The sequence below is a fragment of the Lygodium microphyllum genome, chromosome 14 (genome assembly GCF_053477565.2).
Source record: "Lygodium microphyllum isolate KBCC chromosome 14, Lygodium_microphyllum_v1.1.10, whole genome shotgun sequence".
In the NCBI taxonomy this organism is placed as follows: Eukaryota; Viridiplantae; Streptophyta; class Polypodiopsida; order Schizaeales; family Lygodiaceae; genus Lygodium; species Lygodium microphyllum.
Window position 1 is genome coordinate 76,741,432 of NC_141148.1, and position 22,338 is coordinate 76,763,769.

Consider the following 22,338-nt stretch of genomic DNA (forward strand, 5'->3'; position numbering starts at 1 on the left):
CCTTTTTCATTGTCTGCTCAACAATACACACAATCTGCAACCTATTTGCAGATAAACCTTATGTTTACTTCCTGCAAACACCTCAAGAATTACAAATTCGCAATCTATAACCTACGCACCCACTTTCGATCAAAACAACCGAAATCATAATGTACCCTGAAATTACTGTTCGCAACCTTGCGGCTCTAAAACGGGGCCTGGAACAGCCTCAGATGCCTAAAATACACAGTGCTCTTCGCGCACACCAAATCTCGCTGCAATCTAAGATTTTTGCTCTAACCTGCTTTCGGTGTCTCCACAGGCACTATCCAAGAGAAAGAGTGGAAGGATGGGAGAGCTTCTTACCCGTGGCTTGCTTGCTTGAACCTTGCTTCTTCTCCTTCACTTCAGCCTTCAAAATCAAGCCTCTCTCAGTGGCGCGGCTCTGATATTATGTCAAGAATCGCGTGATGGGGGGACTTGCTCAAGATGCTACACCGAACACACACAGAATGCACAAGGAGAAGCTCACTCAAGAGACAAGAAGAGAGATGGAGGCCAAAACGTTTTCTTGCTGGTTTCTTTTTCTTCTTCCACACACTTTACAATGTATACAAAGTATAGATAAGATACAACATAAAGTAAAGTGGCCTACTAAGTCAAACAATGCATAACCGACTACACTAGTTGACTGGCACTATAACTATGCCACACACTTTACAATGTACACAAAGTATAGATAAGATACAACATAAAGGAAAGTGGCCTATTAAGTCAAACAATGCATAACCGACTACACTAATCGATTGGCACTATAACTATGCCAGCTGTAAATAGGTGTAACAACCTAAATATAATAAGTAATGAGTTAGTGACCATGTGAGAGTCATAGTGACCACCGGCGTGGTAAGGGTAGACGTGTGGACCCGTCTAACCAGGTGGTCCATCATCAATGTTCGCATGTGTTGAGCTTGTCATCTCAATAATTTGCATGTGGCCATTAGATGATTCTACCATTTGCTTTGTTGAGTAATTAACCTTACCATGAGTGATGTTGCGCCTATTATGTTCGTTCTCTCCTTGGGAAATCAAAGGCTCCTTGGACACTAGTGGCTTTTGTGCACACTCTTGATGGGTACATATGATATTTTCTTGTTACGCACGCTAAGCTCTAAGGATCTACCCTTTGAATAGTCCCATTTGGTGTCTTGGTTTCAGTTGTGAGGGGCTCAGTCACTCCAATGTTTTTTTACGCGAGACTTAGTTTCTCATTTAGATTTCCTCTTGCACTTCTTTGCTCTTGATACATCCTGGCCTTTGGCTGAAAAAGGTGGTTTAGTAGAGGGCTTCAGTACCCAAATCCATCAGTTACTTGCATAATACCCTTGAGTAGGTAGCTACACTTTGGATGTCCATCGCAATGCTATGATGGCTCTCCATCGATATCTTTGTCTATAAGGCTTGGGCTTCTTTTGTGGTCTTCTACGATATTTGTAAGTCGAAAGCCTATCCTTGGCATTGTCTCATGACCTTTTTGTTTCAAGGATAGCCTCGCTCACTAGTTTCCTCTGTTCCACATGAGCTTCTATAAACTCTTTCAACAAGTCCTTGCTCTCGTTACTAGGCTTACCTGGTATGTCAAAATGTTCTTTGCCTTTCCCTCGAGGTTTGCTGAGGTCACCCTTACTAAAGATTCTGATTATCTTTACACTTGGTAGTGTCATGTGTATTCTCTGAGCTACATAATCAGCCTCACACTTCATCGCCCTTTTGAAGGATTTTCCTAGGAGGGTTTCCTTTCTACAATTAGCACTATCTAGAGGAACATGGAATAGGATAGGCAAGCTTTCAATTTCAATTGTAACAAGGATTTCACACTTCCCTATAAGTGCTTGTGGGTGTCCCCCATAAGGACTACGAGTTGCATTAGTCGGTGTGAGCTTTGGTTGGCCTAGTAGGGTCCATGCTTCATAGGTCAAGATATTAAAATCTACTCCTTCATCGATGAGAGCATTGACACTATGCTCTCTTTTTGCGGTGAGTTTGACCCTAAGATAAGCTGGTGATACTATATATTCATCTTCAGGGTCTTGGCTTGTAAATTCAAGCCTTCTGACACATGCCTTTGAGTCCTCAACTACATAACCAGATGGGGATTCTCCATTGATATCTTGGGTCATGGGTGTAGTGACATTCAAAGTGCATCTATCAGCAAGACTATCATATCTAGTCATTATCGCAGTTGTAGCTTGATACTATTGCATTCCACTTTAACTAGATGCGGTCCGAATGCAACCTATACATGTTTTTGTGGTGTGGCCTTTTTGCCCTTGTTGGCTAGATTGACCCATTTAAGTTCTAGGGTCTGTGTTTGCCTTTGTTTGGGGGGTATGGGCTTTTGGTTGCTATTTTGCAAGTGAGAATCTATGCTTGTGTAGATCCATTACTACACTAGGATCTAATTTGGAGGACCAGTCAAAGTGCGCATTTTCTCTCCAGCCTACTTGGGGTGGTGCGAAGGGGACAAAGCCCCCTCTACTAGGGTCTGGGGGGTAGTCTCCCCTGGCCCGCAGGGCCATTACGCTAAATAGCATGCGTGATTTGAAGGACCTAGCCAAGTTTTGAACTACTTACTCTAGATTTCAGCTCGATGATAGATCTATGATGTGCTTTCGGCTCTATACAGTCTTTGGGTCAGTTTCAGCATCTACAAGTTAAAATTTTGAAAAAATCCGAATTTGGCCTAGCAGGTCTAAATTGCAAGGGCGAATGTCCAATTCGGCCTGTTCGAATGGCCAAGAGATGAATGAGAAATGACTGAATGCAACTGTCGGAATGTCCAATTCGGGCAGTTCAAATGTGGATGTTTGAGTCAAGTGGGTTGAATCGACTGGGTTGAGAGCCAAGAGATTTGTCTGAATGGGGGGTTTGGGGCCAGAGGGTCGAGGGGGCCGAGTCATGTAGGCCGAGTGCAAACTTAGTCTGAGTGGTGAATTCGGTTGGGTCGAATGTTTGTCCGAGTGGGGTTGGGATGAGTCAGCAAGGCCGCAGGCTGAATATCAAGTTGGTTTGATTGGTTGACTCGTACGGGTCACGTGATGAGTGTTCGAGTCAAGTAGTCCAAGTAGTTGGCATTCGAGTTTGGTGGTCTGAAGGCCGATTCTGGGACTTCAGCCCACAGTCGTCGTCAAACGTGACGTGTTTTTCACTAGACTTTCACAGAATTCGTCGTGCCAAACAATCGAGGCCTTCTTGTTAGTCGAATACCTTTAGATCCTAGCTACTCATGCAGGAACAAGTGTGGGAGTGATGCCAAAATTGAAGTAGGTCCACACAATGAATCTTTCCCTCTCTCCAGCTCCCTGAATCCCTGAAATGCAAAACTGAGGTCTCTCCTACCACTCCTAGCCTCTTATTACCTTGCCTAGGCCTACATTCACCTTAGCCTTGCTCCGCTTATCAACATTTAACCCAAAATTTCATCTTTTTTCCCTTCTTTTCCCTGTTTTAACCAATTATATAGCAACACAAAACCCTACTGTATGCTCAAATGTTTTGCTCCTATCCTACCTAAATGCAAGAAAAAATCATAAAGAAAATACCTACACTACTCCAACCTACTTTTCGAAATCCAAAAAACAAAAAAATTACTTGCTCAAGAGATCAAATAATTCTCGATACGGAGTGCGTAAGCACTCAAGACTTGAATCCGTTAGTCTTGACAACGAAACCAAAATGTAGAGACGATCAACTGTTGAGACCCACGGATGGCTTATTGCTTCAAGCATTCCAAGACAAGTACTAATGACTACCTCTCACATAGCCAACGCGATGTCCATCCCTACGAGTGTAGTGAGCTTATCTCCATGCCCGATCGAGTCACCTCCTCTCTCAAGAACTCTAGTAGCTCCTGTTAGATATGATCAATGCCCCACCCTCATTAGGTGCTACCAATGATCCATGGTGCTCAAAGTTGTAAGGCCCCCATTATGAGGAGAAGCCAAATGTGAGCCCGGACATTGGTTGATCCTGACTTGTATATCAGATGAGGTCTATGTGATCGAATGGCAAAAAGGTGACCGTTGTAGGTCTAATCTTTGGGTTAGACGGAGTGTTTAAGCTAGTAGCAACTCGAGGCGCATTGCATCGAGTTGCGGGGTAAGGGAGTTAAAAGGGGCCCCTATTGTGGGGTCGGTGGCAGCGGAAGCGGCCCCTGGCTGGGAGGTCCCAAGGGGGCTAGCGGCCCCCCTGGCAGGGGTCCAGGGACAGCGCCCTCGGCCCGATGGTAAAGGGAATATTCCTTGGAATATTCCCTGATTGACTAGTGGAGGCTTATATGGTAGGTCGGTCCGGCCAACCTCACGGCCTTCGCAGGCTATAAAAGCTAAACCCCTTCACAACCATCGATTACTAATCTTTCACCCAGTCAGAGTTGTTGTTCCAGCTAGCCTTAAGCTCTTCACCTATCTTCTGTCTAGATTGCCATCTAAGCTTCACACAGTGGAAGTGCACAGGTGGACAGGGCCATCTTTGTATCAATTGTTTGGAGTTAAAGAATTTACTGATTCTCCTCTTATTTGTTGTGTACTCTCTATCTCTTTCTCAGATTCTGTTCGCTGCGCCGTGTAATATTTTACATGGTATCAGAGCCCAGGGGGCTCTAGAGATCAAAGAGTGTGCAAGAGGCAAAGGCTTCAACAGCAAAGAGAAACTATGTCGACTTTTGGAAGCGGTTCTGGCGCATCAGGAAGCCGTGTAGGAGGTGGTGTTGCTGTACCAGCTATTCAAACACTGAGGATTCGTCCACCAACCTTCAGGGAAGGCAAGTTAGATGATACAAACTACACCTTGTGGAAGTTCAAAATTATAACTATCCTTGATTCTTATGAGCTTCTGGAGACTGTGCTGGGGACTGACGCAGAACCACAGCCTACCCCCGACCCATCAAATCCTAGTATGACGATTCCTCCAAACGCAGATCTTCTACAAGCTTGGAAACGAAGGAATGCAGATGCATTGTGTGCCTTAGTTACAAGCTGTTCTGAGAGTGTTCTAACTTTGATTCAACATACAACCAAAGTGTCAGAGGCTTGGAATGTACTAAGGAGCCAGTATGAAACACGAAACCAAACAAGGATTCAAAACTTGGAGAATCAACTAGCAGCGGAGAACTTTGCTGAAGGAGAGGCGGTTGAAGCATTCATCACTCGGCTTAAGAATCTGCGCAACGAGATGGCTGGCACAGGGATACAAAAGACTAGCGAAGAGCTAGCTCGAAGGTGTCTTCGGATTTGTCCACAAAAGTTTGATGGACTAGTAACTGCCCTTAATACTTAGGTGAGACCTCAAGCTTTGAATTTTGAGGAGTTTTGTGCAGGAGGAGTCGAGGTTGAAAGCCCGAGAAGGAAGCAACAATGGAGATGTTGCATTCTCTGCCAATGCAAAAGGCAAAGGTGGTTCCTCCACCAAAAATGATGGTGACAAAAAGAAGAAGGGTGGAAAGAAGAAGTCTCAAGGAGAGTGCTTCTACTGCAAGAAGAAAGGATATGCAATTGCAGATTGTCGTGTCAAGAAGGCAGATGAAAAGAATGGTACCCTTAAAAGTAAAGGGAAAGAGACAGTCAATACGGCTGAAGCAGAGCTGGAATTATTCATGGCGACCATTGAGGAAGTGTGCTCCTCGGCGCAAGAAGAATCTACCATTGACTCATGGGTGTTGGATAGTGGGGCCTCCCGCCACATGACCAACAAGAAAGGTCTATACAGTTCTATGCAGCCTCTACAAGAATCCATCACTATGATGGTTGGAAATGATGCTAAATGCCTTGCTGCGGGCACAGGTACTATTTCTTTTGTTGCTGCAAATGGTGAAGTCAAAAAGCTTTCAAATCTGTTGTATGTTCCTGAAATTAGGAGAAATCTGTTATCAGTTGCTGCCATAAGTGATCTTGGTCATGAAGTGAGGTTCAAGAAGACAGGTGCAGAAATTATTGATAGTGCTGGCACAATTGTTAGCAAAGGAGAAAGAAGGAACAACCTGTATGAGCTAAGTGCTCTTATAGCCACCGCTAGAGTGGGCACAAGTAAGCTTTGGCATGAAAGGTTTGGACACATCGGATTTGCAGTGTTGAAGGAGATACAAAAGCAAGGTATGGTTGCTCACCTACCTACAATAACTGAATTGAAGGAACCATGTGAAGCTTGTATGATGGGCAAGCAACAGAGAAAGGCATTTCCACAAGAAAGCAAGAATAGAGCACAGGCTCCTCTAGAGTTGGTGCATGCTGACTTGTGTGGTAAGATGCCTACACAAGCCTTGTGGGGATCTTCTTATTTTATTTTGATTGTCGACAACTATAGTAGGAAGATGTGGGTGTACTTCCTTCGTGATAAGGCTCAATCTTTTGGTAAGCTTAAAGAATGGCTAAAACTTGTTGAGAATGAAACAGGGAAAAGTGTGAAGAAATTTAGAACAGATGGTGGTGGTGAGTCCAACTCAAAGGAGTTTGAAGGCTTTTGCAAGAGCAAAGGGATCAAGCATCAATTGACGACGCCTCACACACCTCAGCAGAACGGTGTTGTGGAACGCAGGAATCGCACCATTGTGGAGATGGCAAGATGCATGCTAAAGGGCAAGGGATTGCCTAACCATTTTTGGGCTGAAGCTGTTAATACTGCAGTCTACATTCTAAATCGGAGCTACACAAAGGCTCTCAAGGGAAAAACACCTCATGAGGCTTACACTGGTAAGAAACCATCTGTCTCACATTTCAGAATTTTTGGATGTGAATGTTATGCACATGTTCCAGATGAGAAGAGAAACAAGTTACAACCAAAAAGCAGAAAATGTATCTTCTTGGGTTATAGTGATGAGCAGAAGGCTTACAAATTATATGACCAAGAGGCAAAGAAGATCATCGTGAGCCGTGATGTGGTGTTCAAGAAGGAGCCGCATACAATGGAGGAGGAGAAGGCAAGTTCTTCCACTTTATCATCAAGCGAAGAAGTAGTCCACTATGAACCTATCCCGAGAGCTATTCCTATCCTTAAGGAGGAGGAAGCATCATCTTCAGATGATGAGGAAAAAGTTCACCAACCTGATATCACCCCACCGGAAAAGCCATTGCTACGCTGGGTGAAGTAGCTCTATGACCACGATAATCCTATGCCTGCATCTGTTGAGGAGAAGGCAGATGGACCAAGGAGGTCTCAGAGAATAGAGGAGCAAAGGAGGGCTTCTACTCACATAGTCAATATGGCCTTGATGGTTGAGATTATGAGAGAAGTAAAGGAGCCAACTGACTTAGAAGAAGCACTTGCAGATCCATCATGGAAGGCTACTATGTAGGCAGAGTATGACAGCATAATGAAGAATGACACTTGGGAGCTAGTGGATCGACCAGCAAAGCGAAAGGTTATTGGCACCAAGTGGATCTGGAAGGTAAAGTACAAGGATGATGGTACCTTAGAAAAGTACAAAGCTAGACTGGTTGCCCAAGGATTTTCACAAGTTGAAGGGTTTTATTTTCAAGAGTCATTTGTCCCAATTGCCAGAATGACCACTATTCACACGGTACTTGCAGTGGCTGCCCACAAGAAGTGGCCAGTGTACCAAATGAATGTTAAGTCAGCGTTCTTAAATGGTGACCTCAAGGAGGAGGTGTACGTGGCTCAGCCACCAAGGTTTGAGGCCCCCCATTCTAAGAACAAAGTGTGTAAGATGAAGAAGGTATTGTATGGGCTGAAACAAGCCCCCAGAGCATGGTACCAGCGGATAGATAAGTTCTTTTTAAACCTAAACTTCAAAAGGTGTGCCTCAGATGCTAACTTGTATGTTTACAGGGATGGTAAAAAGTCTGTAGTGATTGTCGTATATATGGACGACCTTCTTATTACATGTGACTATGAAGATATGATCAACCAAACTTGAAAGGCTTTGAGTTCTGAGTTTGAAATGACAGACTTGGGCTTGCTGCACTATTGTTTGGGAATTGAAGTCTGGCAAGAGCCAAGAAAGATCTTCATCTCTCAGAAGAAGTATGCATGGGAGATCTTGGAGGCATTTGGCAGGACCGAGTGCAAGGAGATAGCTACACCTATGGAGGTGAATGCAAAGTTATCCGTCGAGGATACATCGGCACTAGCAGACATTGGGAGGTATAGGAGGCTGATCTACTTGTGTAACACCAGACCAGATATCAGTTTTGTTATTGGTGTTTTGAGCAGGTTCTCAAACAAACCTCATGAGATTCATTGGAAGGCTGGGATGCAAGTGCTCAGATACTTGAAGAAAACTCTTGACTATGGTATCACATACAGTTTTGGAACTTCTCTTGTGGGAAACTGTGACTCAAATTGGAAAGGAGACAGTGATTCCAAGAAGTCAGTTTCTGGTTATTGTTTCTCTTTAGGTTCAAGAATTTTCTCTTGGATTAGTAAGAAGCAGCCAACAGTGGCATTGTCTTCTATCGAAGCAGAGTACAAGGTAGCTTGTTTTGCTGCATGTGAAGCAGTATAGTTGAGAAGGATTTTATGGCATATGGGAGTGCAGGATGAAGAACCAACTGTGCTAAGATGTGACAATCAGAGTTGCATTGCCATTGCCAAAAATCCAGTGTTTCATGCACACACCAAACATATAGAGATCCAGTATCACTATGTGCGTGATTTGATGGAGGATGGGATAGTGGAACTGGTCTACTATCCAAGAGAGGAGAATGGAGCAGATATCTTCACCAAAGCACTTACGAAGGATCTACTTCAAGTTCATCTTCAGAGACTTGGCATTGGGCCGAGGAGATAGTTCACCTATGGGTGGACACTGAGGGGGGGTGTTAGATATGATCAATGCCCCACCCTCATTAGGTGCTACCATTGATCCATGGTGCTCAAAGTTGTAAGGCCCCCATTATGAAGAGAAGCCAAATGTGAGCCCGGACATTGGTTGAGTCCTGACTTGTATATCAGGTGAGGTCTATGTGACCGGATGGCAAAAAGGTGACCATTGTGGGTCTAATCTTTGGGTTAGACGGAGTGGTTAAGCTGGTAGCAACTCGAGGCGCATTGCATCGAGTTGTGGGGTAAGGGAGTTAAAAGGGGCCCCTATTGTGGGGTCCGGGGGCCGTGGAAGCGGCCCCTAGCTGGGGGGGTCCCAGGGGGGCCAGCGGCCCCCCTAGCGGGGGTCCAGGGGCAGCGCCCCCGAATCGATGGTAAAGGAAATATTCCCTGGAATATTCCCTGACTGACTAGTGGAGGCTTATATGGTAGGTCAGTTAGTCCAACCTCACGGCTTCGCAGGCTATAAAAGCTAAACCCCTTCACAACCATCGATTACTAATCTTTCACCCAGTCAGAGTTGTTGTTTCAGCTAGCCTTAAGCTCTTCACCTATCTTCTGTCTAGATCGCCATCTAAGCTTCACACAGTGGAAGCGCACGGGTGGACAGGGTCATCTTTGTATCAGTTGTTTGGAGTTAAAGAATTTACTGATTCTCCTCTTATCTGTTGTGTACTCTCTATCTCTTTCTCAGATTCTGTTCGCTGCGCCATGTAATATTTTACAACTCCACGATCCAAGTGCAAGATTCAAGTGAGCTCCATCCTCAAGCTCCATGCTCCAAGCTCCATTGTCGTGAGCAAGACAAGAGAAGAGAAGAAGAGAGGAGAAAATGGAGAGCTTCTCTACCACGGTCCTCACCCTCACACACTCACTCCCTCACACCCTCACACTCCCTCTCTCAAGCAAAAGCTCAAGCAACCAAGAAGAAGAAGAGGAGAGCTACTTTTGGCCACACACAAGAATGAGCTTCTCATTCACTTTTCAACTTTTTATAGGCCCTTTTTTCCATTATCCTCCTATCTTCCTAGCTTCCTTCCCACCACCCAACTACCTTTATAATTTGCACAGCGGCGCTCTTAAAATAAATAATGGTACGCCTTGCACTCTTTTACAAAATTATTAACTTGCACTTTTTCTTGTGTGCATTTCTTCTCGATTTAGGACTTTTCTACACTTCTTGTGTTTCCATATTTTTCTTGGCGCACCTTCATCTTCTATTTCACTTTTTCCTTGGCCTTGTCTTCCACTTTATATTTTCTAAATTTTCCACCTTATTTGTCTGAGGGTTAACAGACTAACAAGACCGGAGATGCATAGGGTGAAGAACTAGGTTCAATGAATCCCATTTCAAGAAGCTCCTTGATTTTCTTGGCTACTTTTTCTTGCTTACACTTGGACAATCTATAGGGTGGCTTATTTATAGGCTTTGAGTTGGGCTCCAAATCAATGGGGTGATCTACCACTCTCTTGGGAGGCAATGAAGTAGGCACCTCAAAAAAATCCATGCACTACTCAAGAGCTTTTAAGGTTGGGTTACTTACAAAACTTTTGGATCGATCTTAAATATCTTTATTCAAGTGTAAAACAAATATCTATGAGAGCCTCTTGTACTCCTTTTTGAGTTGTTGAATGGCGATAAGTTGAAAATCTAATCTACTAGGAATTTCATGTAAATGGATGAGTTGTCCATCATAGATAAATGCAATATATAGCTGTGAGAAATCCATAATGATTTTTCCTAATGTCATCAACCAATCACAACCGAGTACAATATCTATAGGCCCCATTTCTAAGGTAATCAGGTTTACTTTTGGTTCATAATTTTCAGTTAACTATAAAGAAACCTCTGGGCGTATTTTGATATTGATTTCTTCTTCACCATTGGCCACCTAAACTCTTATGGGCTGATGTACATCAGTGAGAAGACAATTCAGCTTTTCCATCATGGACTTAATCACAAGATTGTGTGTACTACCACTATCTATTAAAATAAACACAACCTTCCCATGAATGTTACCCTTCATACGAAGTGTATTAGGGCTTTTAGAACTTGTCCAAGCATCCATGGAAGTGAAACCACTAATAACAACAAGTGGCTCGTCATAAGTCCCACCTAGGTCAAAAGAAACACTCCCACCTAGATCAAAAGGAAAAGAGTCAGCTGGAACATAAAAGTACTCTTCCCCAACAACGTCTTCCTCAAGATCATCATTTTCAGCAATAGATACAATTGCATTAGTTTCATTAATGTTGTCTTCAGAATCCCCAAAGGCTGACATACTATGAACCTTGGCTTTTGCATTTTTGTATACACACTTTGTGGCATGATCAAGTTATACTTTTTCCCGCATTTGAAGTATAAGCCTTTTTCCTTTATTTCTTTGTTAGGGGTCCATAGGAATAGACTTCAGATTCATATTGGCTGAGATAGATTTAGGCTTGCTATTCCCTTGTCTGAAATCAACCCTAATACTATTTGATGTCCTCAACTTGCTTTGAGGACTTGAAGGATTGAATGGTGACTAAGTCAGCACTCTTAAGCTCCCACTTAACACATGATTGTTGCCATAAATAGGCTGAAATGAAGACTCCCTTCTATATTTCCTTTCATAGCACTCTGCAAGCTTAATAGCTTTGAAAAGAGTGGTAGGGTTTTATGCCATGACATTAGCTGATAAGGATGGCTCTCAACCATATATGTACTTGTGGAGTTTAGCTTCATCAATAATGCTCTCTATGTACATGGTAAGATTGAGGAATTGGTTGGTATACTCCCTCACACTTAGGTCTCTTTGCTCTAAACCATACCATCTCGATGTCAATTTCTCTTTTTCAAGAGAAAAGACAAAGACCTCAGCCATAACTGCCTTAAATGCTTCCCAATTATCTGCAACTATGTTCTCCTTCTTAACATACCTCCACCGAGAATGCACAAATCCCTCCAAATGCAAGGAAGAAAAATGAATCTTCAATATCATCAGTTATAGGGAATATATTAAAGTAAGTTTTCAACTTGGAAATCCATTCCTCTAGATCAAATGGTGAAAATGATTGACCATTGTACTTGGCCAAGATGATCTCATCTTTCAGCTCTTTTTCATGGAAGGGTTGTTGTCCCAAAATAGACTAGTAATTGAACCCCCAAAATGAGATGAAACTCTTTTTCATGGAAGGGTTGTTGTCTCAAAATAGACTAGTCATTGAACCCCCAAAATGAGATGAAACTCTCCTAATAGGTGGTTGAGAAGTGGTCTGAAACCTTCTTGTTGGTAAAGGACCTTTCAGAAGTTGGGTATTCAATCCAAAAGCTTAGGAATTGGGACCATTCAAACTGTCCAAATAGTCATAATGTCTTTATGAAGTCTAATCTAATTTATATTTCCTATTTGGGATACCCATTTATCCAATGATTCCATGACCTTAACCATTTTGGTTAGGTAGTCGAAGTGGGGCTGATGGTTCACTATTTGAATAAGCTTTCTCCTTTGCTTCCTTGGATCCCATTTGCATTTGCATCCATTGGGAGAATTCAGCCATTATTTAAGCATTAGATGCTACTAACTTGTGAATGGAATCCTTTGTTTGGGTAGTGGAATCCACTAACTTCTCAATGGAAGACTTCATTTGACTAGTAGACAATACCATCTACTCCACTCTTGCACTACAAGGGATCGGGCTCATACCCGCGCTCCTAGCCGCACAAAATGACTTGGGAAAAAAAGTGTCGGGCCCGTGTAATAGCGTGTGTATCATCGCGGCCAGAGACATGCGTGTAAAAGCGCGTGTACAGTGATAGCCAGTCGCGCGAATACACGACCCCATACACGCGTTCTGCGCAGTTTTGCTGCAAATTTACACGCGAATCTAAGAGACTATCCGCGCAAATATACGCGATTTTGACAGATGACACGCGCTTATACACGCAATTACAGAGGGAAAAAAAATCCAGAGAGTGCTTTTGGGTAAATCAACAGCTTGTGCCTGTTCAAGAAATATACCGTATGTAAGTATACATATATATGCAATTAAATAAACCGAAATCATTCATTTAGAGTTTTCAAGTACCTGTCGACCGTATGGTCTCATGGCCGCGTCAAACTGCGCATCCGTAATACGTCCCTCGTTTCTGAAGATGGCCCACGTGTCACGTCTGCTATTGCGGCGAGCATACCCAGTCTCGTGGGCTGTGGGCCTCCTCCCCATAACCCGTCGCTGTAACATAATCAAGATAGTTTGTAAGATCAAAACAATCATAGAATCAATGAATTTGGCAAACAATCAAATAAAGAGGCAAGTTACTTACGAACTCTGCCTCCCACGACTCGACGCCGCCAGATCCGAAATGCGACGATCCAATGGTCTCCATCTGGATCCGTCGTGCCTCCACATGCTGCCTGCTCTTCACGCCTCCCTTTGCGTGCTTCTTTGCCTCCTTCCACTCGCGTTTGTGGGCAGTGGCAGGTTTCTCACAAGGATAGCCACCCGCAGCTACATTCACCCCATCATCGTACGCGAGTTTCTTAAGGTGAGATCTTTTATTACTTAAGATCTCCCTTATTCGCGTCCTTCCCCATACATCCGAGAATGTCGCTCGTGGGGGATTGGGGTACCGACTATGTACACTATCTAGGACCTCCCTAACTAACCGGCTATCCTGATCTTTAAATTTTACAAAACAGTTTCTATACATGTTTGAAACTACCCCCCGCATATACTCCATCACCTCTTTCCCTCTCGCATCCATGACTACCCCGCCCCTATCCGTAACATCGTAGAAAATCTCTCCCTCCACCTCTCTCGCCTCCTCCGACTCCTCACTGTCTCCTCGTACATGCCTCCCTCCATGCCCTCTCTCACCGCGTGCCCTACTACCCCCCCCACCAAAGCACCCGCCGCATAATCCTCCACTCCCGCTCTCCCTACTGCGGCGTCGGCTCTCATCTGTACTGCGGGAGTAGCCATGACTAGGGGTGGCTGCACGTGACTGTGTACGTGACTGTGGCTGTGAGGGAGCACGTGATGGTGGCCGTGAGCCCTCACGTGACGGTACAGAGGAGGGTGTGCGTGAGTGTGTCCGTGCAGGGGTGTGTCTCCTCGGTGAGCGTGTATGCGCAGGGGTACGTCTCGCCGAACTCGCAGGCGTAGACGGCAGTGGAGAGGCTTGTGTACTTGGGGGCGCGGTGTGACCTGGGAGTCTAGGAGGAGGATGGGCATACATATACTCTGTCAGCTCCACTGGATTAGGATGGCGCCCAAAATGGTTTATCATCTCCATCATCCAAGTGGCGTATGCCCACGGATCGGAGGAAGAGCCTGGATCCATGAAGAATCTGCAAAGCGTCGAAATTCCGCCTCAATGAACCAAGCAAAACATGCATATAAAAAATAAACATATCTCCTCAATATATCTCCTACAATATATAACCTACAACATATATCTACCATTCTAGAAAATAAACATATCTCTTACAATACCAAACATCGAATTAGTAGAAGATCATAAGCCAAAAGAAGAAGTTCATTTCGAATTAGTGACGAAATTCATGAAAAACAAAAACTCTTTCCTCTATCTTGACGGACATTGTCCATCAAGGGAGAAATGACTAAACACATACACAAGGGTTCCTTCTTCTCTCTTTCCTCTATCTTGACGGATGTCGTTTGTCAAGAAATAAATAGTTAAGCACATATACAATGTGTGTGAATTCTATCCTCTGTCGCTTTCAAGTACACATAGCACGGGTGGAAAGAAAGAAAGCGACAGATTTGCCAAAACAAACAAACGACAACCAACCTCTTTGAAAAGTCTTTGAAAAGTGAGTTCGTTGATTCTTGCTTCTCTCTCCCTTTCTGTGTTGTCTGCACCCTTTGCTTCTTTTGGGTAGTCCAAGAGGGAGAAGGCTGGTTGGAAGAGGCAGGTTCGGGGGTTTGGAAGAGCTGGAGGCAGAGGTACTGTAGCGACAAAGAAAGAAGAAGAAGAAGTGTTTTGAAAGAGGGCTTTTGAAAGAAAGAAAGCGACGCGCGCGGTAGGTAAACGCAAAAAGCACGCGTGTAAAAGCGCAGCAGAATACATTGTAGACGCGCCTGTACACGCGACACAGAGACTGTTTATACTTTTTTTAAAAACTGATTGTTCTTGTGTATCCATTGTTTTGTGCATAGGATGTGTATGATTTCACTAAAAACTGATCCTACTTCTGTATTGGTTATTTTGGACATAGCATGTCATCATCCTCTTCAAGCAGTTCTGGTGAGGATGAGACAATGCGTCATCGTGATCGCGACGTGTGGCTGGCACAAAGGATCAAGTGTACGTGTAATCGATGTCAAGGGTGCATTGTACGAGTGCGTCGAATTACATTGAATCACATCTCGATGTATGGAGAATGGATTCAAACAGGTTTAGAGGTGAGAAGATGTGAATTGAAAGTATTAAAATAACTCATGGTGTGCAAATTAATGGAGCGCGTTGTAATATATATACTGTGATTGAAGCAGGATGCAGTACCACACCCTAACATGGTGCCATACGCACGGCGAGAGCATGCAAAGCGTCGACGAGATGATGCTGGAGCTTCGGGATCTGTTGTCGGAGATGAGTGGGAAAGGGATGACAATAGCCCTGCACCCCACGAAGTTGTGGAAGAGGAAGTGTTTGATGACATGGTGCGGAATCTTTTTAGGGATGATCGCAAAGGTGTGGACGACAATGATATGGAACAAGAGCATCTCTACAACGCTTCATCGACACCGGTTTTTGAAGGGTGCACATTCTCTATTTTACGTGCTTCACTTGAACTGCTCAATATACAAACAGTTTATGGATGGAGCAATGCAAGTCTTGACGCATTATTGAAGTAAGCATTGTAACTTGCAAATTTGAGTTAGTGGTTTTTGGTTTACAGTATAGGGTTTAGGGTTATGGGCTAATTGATGATATTGGATGCAGGTTATTATTTAACATGCTTCCAAAGGGGAATAGACTACCCACCTCAAGAGACAAAGCGAGGCGCTATGTGACATCTCTTGGAGGATTGGATTATGATCGCATACATGCATGCGTCAATGATTGCATTCTCTTTCGTGGGACGCATAAGGAGGCTCGACAGTGTCCCACTTGTGGTGAAGCAAGGTATAGAACAGATGTGAAGAGTTTTGATGTACCTCGTAAAGTCTTGCGACACTTTCCTATAATTCCTCGCATCAAACACATGTTCAAGTGCAAATCCATAGCAGAGCTCATGTCATGGCATTCCTCGCATCGATCGGATGATGGCATGTGGAGAATTCCTGCAGACACTCGTGCTTGGAAGCATATTGAAGATGAGTGGCCCAGCTTTAAAACAGAGCCCAGAAACTTGAGACTTGGCCTAGGTATGGATGGAGTGAATCCGTTTGGTTTCAAGAGCACCGCATACAGCGTGTGGCCGGTTGTGTTGGTGAATTACAACCTTCCACCATCAATGGCGATCAAGAAGGGACATCTTATGTTATCCCTTCTGATTCCAGGGAAACATAAAGTCAAGCATATGGATGTTTATCTTGAACCGTTGATTGATGAGTTGGAGGAACTATGGAGAGGTGTTGCGGTAGTGGACATTAGTAGGCCTCCCTCCTCTCGACACTTCGACTTAAAAGCAGTGTTGATGTGGACAATGCATGACTTTCCAGGATACAGCGATTGTTCTGGTAAGAATTCTAACTACCTCCCGACTCTAATACTACTAGCTATATCAATTATAACTATTGACTTTATTATTCTAACTTTTTTTTTATTTTAACAGGTTTGAGGACATCGGGTAAACATGCATGTCCTATATGTGGCCCTTCATTGGTACATGAGTATGCTGATGGTCTGTGTAAGACCATATTCGATAATCATCATCGATTTCTCCCATCAGATCACCCTAAATATGCTCCTAGTAAGAGGAACATTCATCCACAGACACTTCGTGCAAAAGATTGGAAGCGTATTTGGGAGTCTTCAAATGTTCTTCCTCTAGATGGCATGAACAGGTACATCTCCATTGTTTTCAATCTTGTTTTGTGTAGTCTCTAAAGTTGGAATAAAGATGACAGTCTGCAATCCCTTGTGTAGGTACTCCATTTTTTTCCGGCTACCATATTGGACCCATCTCAAGATCAACCATCTTCTTGATCCCATGCACATCTTCAAGAATGTGGGATCTAGTATTTGGGAACATGTTATTGGTAAAAGAGACAATGTTAGCGTACGGGAGGACTTGCAGGTCGCAGGACATATGCGTCAAGCTTGGCCACGAGAGGAGGGTGGGCACGTTCGTCTTCCGCCTGCTCCCTGGATTATATCAAAGAAGGAGGAGAAGCAGGTAAAGCAAGCCATCACCACTTTGCGTACTCCCACTGGATGCATGAGATCGTTGAAGGGAGCATTTACAACCACTAAGAAAAGAGGGGTTGAGCAACTACATGGGTTGAAGTCCCACGATTGGCACAAGATGCTCCAAGTAAGTGTTTTCCAATTATTGTAGGTTGAAATTAAATTTTGTAATGCCCTAACCTAAATATACATGTGCTCTTATGTGCGCAGTTCATACTACCTACTAGCATCGACCATTGTGCAGACAGGAGTTTGAAAAGATGTATTTATAAGATGGGCGAGCTTGTGAGGTATGTAAATCCCATGTAAGATCACCCTTCATTATACCTTGCAAAATGAATGTGCATGAGGTATAACGTACTGTGCATTTATTTTTCAGATTTGTTAGTTCCAAAGCAATTGATCCAGCCACATTGGATGATGCGCGTGTTATGGCAGTGGAGGTGGTTTGTATGGTAGAGGAGACTTTTCCGCGAACCATTCTCACAAGTCAACTACATCTCATTGTGCATTTAGTGGATGAAATTGCTTTATGTGGCACTGTGCATGCCCGTTGGATGTTCTTCCTAGAGCGCTTCATGAAGACCTTAAAAGACTTTGTGAGGCAAAGTGCAAGGCCCGAAGGAAGCATGGCTGAGGGTTGGTTGATACAAGAGTCTCTTGTATATATATCAGAATTTCTTGATCAGGTGGATAGCTCTTTGCCGCGACTATGGAGCAATGAAGAGGACTTGAGGATGACGTCTATTGTGCCTCAAGGAAAAGGACAGAGCAAAGTAATTGAGAGAACATTGATTGATGATCTTAATTTCACTTGCATCCTTAATAGTGATGTGATGAGCAGATGGGTTACAAGATACGAGGATGCAAAGACAAAAAGGCAAGCAGACAGAGCTCTCTTTCAGAGGCAACATGGCTCTCGTAAGGCGTACCCTAAGCATCTAGCAACACTTCCGAATGATATTCATGTTGATTGGTTGCATGAGGAAATGGAGAGAGCAGAGAGAGATGAGGGGTTGCATATCAGGGCGGAAGAATGGGAGTATGCACGAGGATGCATGTTAAAGGTACATAGAACAAATGTAAATTTGCATTCTTTGTAAGTGATTGGCTTTTCATATTTATTCACATTAATTGCTTACATAGATATTGCTTATATTTTGGTCCAGTGCACTATGTTCAATGCTATATGGTGTGAAGGCAAGCATTTTCGAACACAAAGAATAGATGAAAAGAGGAATACACAAGATTGCGGTGTCATTAGTAGCTTTGAGGGAGCCAATGGAAAAATGGATGATTATTGTGGCACAATCCAAGACATATACAGACTTGACTTTCGCCGCTTCTTTGTGTATGTTTTGGATGTCAAATGGCAAATGAACGTGGTGGAAAAAGGGCCTAATGCAATGATAAAACGCCATGCAAGTGGCTATGTAACTATTGACTCTACAAAGTTTTGGCAAACAAAGAAAGATAGGCTCGTATTGCCACAACAATGTGAGCAGGTATGCATTTTTTTACAAATGTGTTTCATGTACATATATATCTAAGCTCGCGCACCCCTTGACTTTTGATATGCTAATTAATTAATGAATTATGTGTATTTGAGCAGGTTATCTATCTGCCAATGGTGCATGACAGTAAATGGTGGTATGTCATCCCTATTGCACCACGTTCCAAAGTAATGTATAATACATTCACTGATATGGAGCATATGGAGGATGTGGCAAGCCGCAAAGAAGATGATGTCGAACATGCCAATGTAGATGATCATGATAATGAGGATGAGCGTGCCATTTCTCATGATCATGAGGATGACCCTTCCATTGAGGATGATGGTGATGATGATGAGAATGATCAAGGCATCGGTACCATTATCAATGGGAAAAATAGCGATAGTAGAATAAATTTAATCGTAGCCTTACAAATTGATCAAATGGATATTGATGTTGATCGTTTGGCAAGGATGGATCTTATTGAAGATGAGATCGAACCCTAACCAATCCATCACTGTATTGTTCCAAATTCATGACATTTCTATTGTATACTTTGTCTTTCAATAACCATATGAAGATATATTTTTCAATATATTACGTTGTTGTAAGTGCATGTAGTGGGATTTTGTAATGGTTTGTAAACACTGCAATGCACAATGACATTTTTAAAACTTAATGGTTTTCTGTTTTGAAAAGAAATGGATTTCTGTAGTTAGGCTCTGTGTCGCGTGTAACAGAGCGTGTATTATGACAGACTTAACGCGCAAATACACGCGCCCTCACATGCAATTATACACGCGCTGTTACATGCATGTATACACGCGCCCGATATTGCTGTAAGTATAAACGACCATACACGCGCCCGTAACTTTTCGCGTGTAATGGACGCGTGTATGGCGGCATTGTGTTGTAGTGTTGATAATAGCTCCATATGACATCGGGCATGCCTATTCTCATGTTCACACATGGTATTGTTGAGTGAAATTATTTTTGCATGCACTTGAGGCTCTTCATGGATCTCTTGGGGTATATTATCTAGCATAGAATCTTTTATTTGCTGAGCAGACTCATCCTAGGCCTTATTTTTTCCTTTATGCCCTACCATAGTAGTGCAGTCATGTAGTATCCCCTATCAGAAAATTGGCTATAACTTGAGCTACAAAGCTCCAATTCTAAAAATGTTTGATTCAAATCAAAGCTAACAATGCCTTCTTTAAGATGAGCTATAGCATGTCATAACAAAATTAGGAGAGAAAATTTGGTAATTCAATCTCTCAGTCTGAACTATTCAGGTTTGCACCTTGTTTCAACCTATAAATACCCTGTTTCCACCTATAAGGGTAAAAAAGTGGTTCCAAATGGCTATCAAACCCTGTAGAATGCTGAATAGGACCTATGGGCACCCTGTAGTTTTTACATTTGTACTTCAATAATGAATTTGGTACTTGTAAAGACCTGCAAACACCCTACAATGTCCTGTAAAGTACCTGTTTTACCCTATTTTGATATTGAAGGTACTTGAGTCTTTGAAGGCACTTCAATCTTCAATTATCCACTTGTTGTACTTGTGTGAGGGATAAAACAGTAGTACAAGCTACCTACATGAGCTCCAAATCACCGGGAGGTGGGCAAAGTTTCCCCTAGGTCAGTTGGTGTTGCACCCCTTCGGGATCTTCAATAGTGAGGGAGGGTCACTTCTCTTTTGTCCCACTATCCCTCCCACACGCAGAGTACCTTTGACATGATTGATGATGAGTTGATTAATCTCCAAATGCTTGATGAAGCCTCTGGTGGTCCAATGTTGCCAAAATAATCTTCAAAACTTGTGCATTTGCTTAGGAGCAATTTTGAAGCTTTAGATACTTAATATTGAAGCATTAAACCCATTTTCCCCTAATTTTGACTCCATGGAAGCTCTTGCGCTTCAACATTTGACCATTTGTGCTTAATCCTTTCAATATCTTCAAGAATCCTTATTGAAATGATCCCACATGCTAAAATGAAGAAAATCTTCAGGAAATTGATAAGAATTGAAAGCTTGAGTTGAAGCTTTCATGGCTATCCATGGCTAGGGTTTCTCAAGAATGGGAGAAGAGGAGAATGCTATGTTTGCCATGAATTTGTGGGAGCTTTAGCATGCCAAAGATAAGTGACAAATCCATAACCATCAATATGATTAGCAGGAGGAGAATTAGAGCCAAGAATCTACCCAAAAATTGCCTCGCAATTTTTGGGGCTGTTCTTTGTAGTCCACAACTCTAGTCCACAGCTCAGTCTAGGCACAAATAAGTAGTTCACTTGTTGAGGATGAAGAATCAAGAAAGATTCAATCATGAAATGCCATTGAAATCTCATGAGCTGAAAGCTAGGAGAAGATCTCTGGTGAAAACTCCATGAAAGCTTGACCAATAAAGCTTGAAGAAAGAAGAAGGGAAGCCTCTCTTGAAAAGTAACCAGAGTTTATTTCCCAACTAAGCCTGCTTAACTCCCATTTGACCTAATTACCTCTAAAGTCTTTGCCAAGACCTAGGAGAATTACATAGGCCAAAATCCATCACATGGTATGCAAAATTACCAATAACTTAAATGAACATCGTCTTTAACTTATCCTCTTTAGCTATGGCCATCTGATTATAACCTGTGAAATAGTCCATGAAAGAGTATATCTCTCACCCTACTAATTTAAAATATGATCGATGAAGGGTAGAGAATAACAATTTGTCATCATCTGCTTGTTCAATTCCTTAAAATCGACACACACATGAATTTGATTGTTCTTTTTCTTTCTTATTACCACTTGTGAGCACCATTCTGTATGTTCAATGGGAAATATCAAACCATCCTTTCTTAATGTAACGTGTCCGCTTGTTTGCTTATAGGACACGTCTTAGCAGCCCATCGAAAAGAGGGTCTAGAAGGCTTTGCCCGGCACTCCCATGGAATGTTACGAGGTTTGCGATCTAGGTCTTTCCGAGTTTGCCACGTAGCGGAAGTATTCCAACCATTCCCACTTAGGACCGACCTGACTCAGGGTTTCCCCTAATGGTCAATTTCCTAAAACCGTAGCTAGCGTCGAACCCCAGGCAAACTACTTTACATAGAAACGTCAGGGTCGAAGCAGATTCATGCTGCACTTGGTTCAAGGAGAATGGGAAACGAGAGGGATGAAAAACTCAACCTCTCTGCCCATAAGGCATAGTCCCATTCCGTTCCCCTAAAATAGCATAAATTAGAATTCTAGTAATCTAGACTTAAGGTCAACATTCCTTGCTGTCCATTTCCTTTAAGCAAAGTCTCATGCTGTCGATTTCATTTGAGAAAAGTTCCCAGCCAATCAAGACCACCCATCCGTAGGACGGACCCATGGCCCACTGTTAGATATTATCAATGCCCCACCCTCATTAGGTGCTACCAATGATCCATGGTGCTCAAAGTTGTAAGGCCCCCATTATGAGGAGAAGCCAAGTGTGAGCCCGGACATTGGTGGTGTCCTGACTTGTATATCAGATGAGGTCTATGTGACCGGATGGCAAAAAGGTGACCATTGTGGGTCTAATCTTTGGGTTAGACGGAGTGGTTAAGCTGGTAGCAACTCGAGGTGCATTGCATCGAGTTGCGGTGTAAGGGAGTTAAAAGGGGCCCCTATTGTGGGGTCCGGGGGCCGCG

At 43.1% G+C, this 22,338-nt stretch overlaps 1 protein-coding gene across 1 annotated transcript; it reads left to right on the plus strand.

Annotated features, from left to right (window-relative positions):
- Positions 1-17,550: 17,550 nt before the first annotated feature.
- Positions 17,551-19,175, plus strand: LOC148025742 (uncharacterized; the record flags this gene model as incomplete). Its single annotated transcript, XM_087692138.1, has 3 exons — positions 17,551-18,243; positions 18,346-18,681; positions 18,789-19,175. Coding segments are annotated over 3 exons (1,416 nt in total), but the record flags the coding sequence as incomplete, so codon positions are not given.
- Positions 19,176-22,338: the final 3,163 nt, after the last annotated feature.